General features: G+C 40.9%; 1 protein-coding gene across 5 annotated transcripts in view; it reads right to left on the bottom strand.

Annotated features, from left to right (window-relative positions):
- NOLC1 (nucleolar and coiled-body phosphoprotein 1) overlaps window positions 1-6,341 on the bottom strand; it is a 102,200-nt gene extending 95,859 nt beyond the window's left edge. For all 5 annotated transcript variants that reach the window (XM_030203381.1, XM_030203380.1, XM_030203378.1 and 2 more), the window contains exons 1-2: window positions 6,193-6,341; window positions 1,305-1,360 (exon numbers count right to left, since the gene is read on the bottom strand). In XM_030203381.1, the coding sequence (XP_030059241.1) occupies window positions 1,305-1,360; window positions 6,193-6,303 (167 nt within the window). In that variant the 5' untranslated portion in view covers window positions 6,304-6,341. The remainder of the gene's footprint in view (window positions 1-1,304; window positions 1,361-6,192) is intronic.
- Window positions 6,342-6,742: the final 401 nt, after the last annotated feature.

Genomic DNA, 6,742 nt, shown 5'->3' on the forward strand with positions numbered 1-6,742 from the left:
CTCCCTCTTCCCCCTCCCTCTATAATATTTCTTAATAACGACAGTTTCCTGTCTTGTAAACATCTTTCCTAATATGGAGAGATTAGTTTTATATCTTGTGATTCTGGGTGCCATCTTTACAAAGACAGACTCCATCTTATGAACCAAACTTCTTACAATCCTTGCCATTAATTCCTCCATCTTAGCTCTTACACTGTATTTGACTATCACACAATTTTTTTAATAAGGCTCACCAAGCGGCCCTGCTTTCGCTGGCGCTCAGCTACAAGGCCATCATCAGATTTTCAGGCCTAGCCAGTGCTTTTCAGCAGTTTAAGCTATGTAACTCGGCCCACCACTATTCCAGTGGATGGGTCTCAAGCTGGGACACATATTAACAGTGTCCGTGGGCCTTTGTTATAAAATCAACTCACCGAATTTAGGTACACACTTTTACACCTGTCTTGACATAGGTGTAACTATATGTCTAAGTACCAATCCTGTCCCCTCTCCACCCATGGAAGCCTCTACATTTGTATTACATAAAGTAGCAACATACAATGGGAAATTTTATAAGACCCTATTCGAGTATGTAAAAAACATTGTTCTACTCAAACAATTCTCCCGAAGTGGATACTACCTTCCCATTAAAAGAAAAACAGAAGTGGGGTGAACCCCAAAATGTTTTGATGTTTACAAGACTTTATTTCATACTTGTATTTCCCAAACTATGACACAAAGCTCACATAGGGAATAGTCACAAGTGGTGGGGCACAGCAAGGACGGGAATCATGGGCTCAAACTGCCTGCTACCCTTGCCTCACACATGCTCCTTTGTACCATGCAACAGTAAGACAGCGATAATTTAGAAGGCAGGGAGAAGACCGGGCATGTGATAAAGGGTAGAGAGAGAGAAGTGGAGAATATGGCAAAGGAGAGTGGATAGTACGGGAATCTGAAGGAGAATTAGACTGGAGGGGCTTATTTTTATTTTTGCTAATGAGAAAACCAGTTTTTGACCTATGGGGCTTCTGCAGCCAACTATTTAGTCCCTGTTAAGCAATTCTTGCCCTAGTGCCATTTGTTAGATTCCTCTGCCTTTTTTTTTTTTAATTCCCTAAGTGCAGCTTTTAAAATTGTTTTGTGGTATGGGACAGTTGGATCCACAAAGCCTCAGAAGAGGCTAACGTTACCATTTTTATGATATACACAACTGAAATCCAAGTGGTTCAGAAATGCCCTCATCTCTTCCTCAATTAACCTGCCCTTTACTAGGTTCCATGTAAAATTCAGACTAAGAACTCTGCTCCTCCAGGCAAACTTACTTCAGCCAATAGTTGAAGATTTCCAAAAGAGAAGCTGCATTAGGATCCTGGTCTTTCTGCAAAATAAAGAGAAATGATTCAAGGAAGGTAAAGCCAGCTTTATTTATTGATTACAAAGAAATTCACCCAAGGTACAGCTTGACATAAACCTTACAAATTTAACAGTATAATAGTAAAATGACTAAATATAAGCATAAATATACTCAATGAGGTAGACTTGGAGATGGTGGATTACTAGAACCAGATAGCAAGAAAGGAGATACAAAAAATGGTTGCAGTGCAGAGTAAGTCCAGCAACATAAAGCCAGCCATGACAGCCAGTAAATATTTATTAAAAGAGCAACTTTAAAAACAAATCGGGATCTAAATTGCGATTTTAAAAGCTCTCTCTGACACTGCCACCTAGTCCCCTCACCTTGCAGGCTGCATCAGTATGCTTCCTACTTTATAAGTAAGCTCATACCCCACAGTCTCAAGTCCCACGAGACTTCCCAAACTTCCTGCACCATACGGCTCAAGCTTACAGAACTGAACCATGGTGCGAAGTGGGAAAACATACCACTGGAGGTAGATCTATCCTGCGCCCAAGTGTGCAATTTCTATGCCATGATGACCCGGTGCCAAGATTTGTCAAGCCCTGATATAATGGTTTTATACTATATATTAATGTAACCTGATTACAGCAGAGCAGCAAGTTGTTCTGGCATCACGCAGCTCAAACCTACAGAGAGTCACACTGTGCGATGAATACAGCTGGAGAGCCCACTTCTGCAGTGAAGGCAACCTGGACTATAAACCAATTTTTTTTTTTGGGGGGGGGGGGGGGCAAAAATTATGTACTATGGCAACTGAGGACTGAGAATTGTCAAGTCCTGGTTATTTCTGTGATTTAATTTGCCTTTCCCAAATTTGTGACTATCTCTGGGAAAAGGTGACAAAGGTCTCCAGAAACAAATAAAATGATGTTCTGATGAATTCTATTACTGCAATCAATTCATAATACAACTATTCAAACCTCATACTTTTATGTGAAAAAATAAAGTTACAGAAATTCAAAAGTAATTTTTACAGACTACTTAAGGGCTCATAACATTGGGGGGGGGGGGGGGGGGGATCAACCATTCTCAACATTTTGGGTCTGCTACTTTAGGGGCTCATTTTCAAAGCACTTAGCCTTCCAAAGTTCCAAAGAAACCTATGGAACTTTGGAAGGCTAAGTGCTTTGAAAATATGCCTCTTAGTCACCTTTTCCCAGAGACGGGAACAATTTTTATTATGTCATTATGGGATTAATTTTATAAAGCATTTTCCAGAGTTGTTCAAATTATGGGTCAGTAGCACAGATTTCCATTATACCTAAAGTTTCAAAAGCAATAGTTGCAAATAGATTGCAACAATATAGAAAAGAATATGATTTGTTGAATGCAATGCAATCCAGCTTAAGAAGCCATTACAGCACCAAGGCTCTACTTAAGTTGTGCTGTCATTTCTCTTAAAAAGACCACATTTCCCATGACAACAGAGACAGCAATATTAGGATGAGAGCCCAATCCCCTGTCTATCCAATGAAAACAATTTATTAGTTCAGTCTATTTGTCAGCAAGATATGCAATAGAAAAACACTGGAAATGTAGATGGAATGAATGGTTACAAGTATGGGATACAGTTAAACTGGAAAAAAAACTGACATCATTTGAAAGATAATAAAACATTTGAGAAAATATGGAACCTTTTCATTAAAACGGGGCTTGGTGTGATCATATGTGATGATCTTAAGGTGGTCAAACAGGTAGAAAAGTCGACAGCGAAAGCTAGAAGATGTTTAGGTGAATTGAGAGAGGAATGGTCAGTAGGGAAAAGGAGATGATGTTGCCCCTGTATTGGTGAGACCTCCTTTAGAATATAGTCTACAATTTTGGAGATCACACCTTCAAAAGGGTATAAAACAGGGTGGAGCTGGTCCAGTGGTCTTCATCATAAGGCTTATTGGGACAGACAGACTTCAATATATAACTTGGGGAAAAAAGGCAGGAGGAGAAATACAATATAGATGTTTAAATACCTGCGTGGCACAAATGCACAGGAAACAAGTCTGCCTGAATTGAAAAGAAGCTCTGGAATGAGGGGGCATAGGATGAAGTTGAAATGGGATAAACTCTGAAGTAACCTGAGGAAATACATCACAGAAAGGGTGGTGAATTCGTGGAATGGACTCCCGGTGGAGATGAAAACTATCTGAATAAAAAAGTTTGAGACAAGTACACAGGATCTCTAAGGGAGAAGAAGGGATAGTAGAAGGCATGTATGGGCAAATTGGACTTTATCTGCCTTCATTTTTCTCTGTTAAGAATGGATGAGTTTGAAGAGTTTAAAATTAAACCCAGAGAAAATTTTACAGGTGGGTACAGGAAGGATAGCAAACCAAAAGATTCTCCAACTATTTTAGGCACTTAAAATTCTACTTTGTTGGGAATCTAAGTAAATCCCTAATAATTTAATCTTCCATCTACTAATGAGGTTCAGATTAATCAACTGGTAAAAAAGTTGTACTGATGATTATATCAAATTAAACACACAAGGTTCTATTTAAACATACATCTGTGCTTGGTGGTTCAAGCTGTAGTTCTTTAACTGCATTATTTTAATAGTGTATTGGACTGGTTTATCCGATTTTCAGCTATCCCGTCTTCAAATGCTGCAAAACATGGAACCTCCAAATATCATCTGTGTTACCAAACCTTTCACCAGGAGTAGCCTAGTGTTAGCGCAGTGGACTTTGATCCTGGGGAACTGAGTTCAATTCCCACTGCAGCTCCTTGTGACTCTGGGCAAGTCACTTAACCCTCCATTGCCCCTGGTACAAAATAAGTACCTGAATATATGTAAACCGCTTTGAATGTAGTTGCAAAAACCTCAAAAAGGCGGTATATCAAGTCCCATTTCCCTTATATGATAACCCTCCACTACCTTAAAATAAGGTCTGATTAGAGTTTAAACTATTTTTATTTTCTGGATTCTACACTGTCTAACACCAGATTTTACAGAGTCCTGGGTAACTTGGTATCCCATCTAGCCATTTATGGGCATGTGTTCTTAAACATTTTTTATAGGCACCCTGTTATAAAATTACTCCTTAAAACTGTAAATTGCCTGTGACCAGTTCTATTTGTTATGTACCACCTTTGATGAAACTTTTTCTTTTCCAAAAAGTCAGAAAGTAAGTCTTAATAGAAAAATAAAATAAGGGCATAAAAAATAGCTAGTAGAACTGATAAGGAAGGGTACGTAGATATGCGAGAAAAGAAAGTGAAATGCAGAAGACATAAGAAGATTAGACTCACCTTACACACGTCATAATACTTTCCTTCTCGGTACCTCTTATATACCTAAACCAACCTCTCCTCTTCCCCCATTCTCTATTTCTGTGGATAACACTCTCATCCTTCCTGTCTCATTAGCTCGTAACCTTGGGTTCATCTTCGACTCCTCCCTCTCCTTCTCTGCACACATTCAGCAGACTGCTAAAACCTGTCATTTCTTTCTCTATAATCTCATCAAAATTCACCCTTTCCTTTCTGAGCACACTACCAGAACCCTCATCCACACTCTATCACCTCTCGCTTAGACTACTGCAACTTGCTTCTCACAGGTCTCCCACTTTGCCATCTCTCTCCTCTTCAATCTGTTCACAATTCTGCTGCATGACTAACATTCCACCAATGTCACTATGCTCATATTAGCCCTCTCCTCAAGTCACTTCACTGGCTCCCTATCCGTTTCCACATACTGTTCAAACTCCTCTTATTGACTTATAACTGCATTCACTCTGCAGCTCCTCAGTACCTTTCCACTCTCATCTCTCCCTACTCCTCCCCGGGAGCTCCGTTCAAAAATCTCTCTTATCTGCACCATTCTCCTCCACCGCTAACTCCAGACTCCATTCCTTTTATCTTGCTATACCATATGCCTGGAATAGACTTCCTGAGCCAGTACATCAAGCTCCATCTCTGGCCGTCTTCAAATCTATGCTAAAAGCCCACCTTTTTGATGCTGCTTTTAACTCCTAACCCTTATTCACTTGTTCAGAATCCTTATTTTATCATCCTCATTTTAATATTCCATTATCTCTTACTTGTCCTGTTTGTCTGTCCTAATTAGATTGTAAGCTCTGTCGAGCAGGGACTGTCTCTTCATGTTCAAGTGTACAGCACTGCGTACGTCTAGTAGCGCTATAGAAATGATAAGTAGTAGTAGTAATATACCTATCATTCCCACTTGACCATTTCGTCAAATGCAAGAGAATGGATACTTGCCCTTTAAAGTCCAATCAAAAGTTTAGTCTATCCGTGGCTACCATCTTCTTTCGCGTTTATCCATTCTGATGTATTTATGCAAAACCCAAAGATAAACACCTGTTTATATCCCTGTAAATATGGCATACAGTATCCAGATCATAGTAGTTAGGGTGGTGGACTTTGGTCCTGGGGAACTGAGTTCGATTCCCACTTCAGGCACAGACAGCGCCTTGTGACTCTGGGCAAGTCACTTAACCCTCCATTGCCCCAGGTACAAATAAGTGCCTGTATACAATATATGTAAGCCGCATTGCGCCTGCCATGAGTGGGAAAGCGCGGGGTACAAATGTAACAAAAATAAAATAAACCTTGTCGCATGCGTCCACTTACACAACTACAAAGAGCCACCTCTACACTCCGGTAAGTCAGTAATTAGAGTTCACCTCCCCCAGTACCTAAGTCTCGGACTCCCTTCCACAACCCAACCGCCAATCGCACCCCTCTCCTGCTGCCTGCCCCAATTCCACCACCGATTCCTTGTTCTAGTGTTTCCGAGCACGTGTGCGCCTCCATATCCCAAGTCCAGCACTCACCACGCCAGCAGATTTGCTAAACTCGCGGGCAGCGCTCGGGAAGTGGTTGTCCCGGAGAAAGCCAAGCACGTGCGGGAAGAGATCACTGGGCACCGCGCGATTCTCCGCCATGCTTGCCACCTGATGCTCCACACGCACGTAGTCCACACAGTGACGCTGCGCGCACACCGATGACGCTTCGTGCGCGCAGACGCATTACACGCACATTGACCTCCAAGAGAATTAGATTGAGACAAGAAGGTTAGATTGAGAACAGGAGAAGGCATGACGTCCAAACGTTGAAGCCACTGAAATTAATCTCCGTTTCCTGTCTCTACCCCGCGCAGCCGTCTTTCCATGTACACTCAAAGCAAAGCAATCAAACCTGCTATGAACTGCTGCATTCACGTTGTCGTTCTTCATTGCTGGTAGCATTTTTATTTAATCTCACATATTTTCAAACATGTCAGCTTGTGCAGAATACGGATGTATATAGAGGAAGTATAATAACTGAATAACTTTTCAAGAGTAGTAATTTGTTATAAATCCTAATCAGTGTGTCATTTGGTAG

The sequence above is a fragment of the Microcaecilia unicolor genome, chromosome 5 (genome assembly GCF_901765095.1).
Source record: "Microcaecilia unicolor chromosome 5, aMicUni1.1, whole genome shotgun sequence".
In the NCBI taxonomy this organism is placed as follows: domain Eukaryota; kingdom Metazoa; phylum Chordata; class Amphibia; order Gymnophiona; family Siphonopidae; genus Microcaecilia; species Microcaecilia unicolor.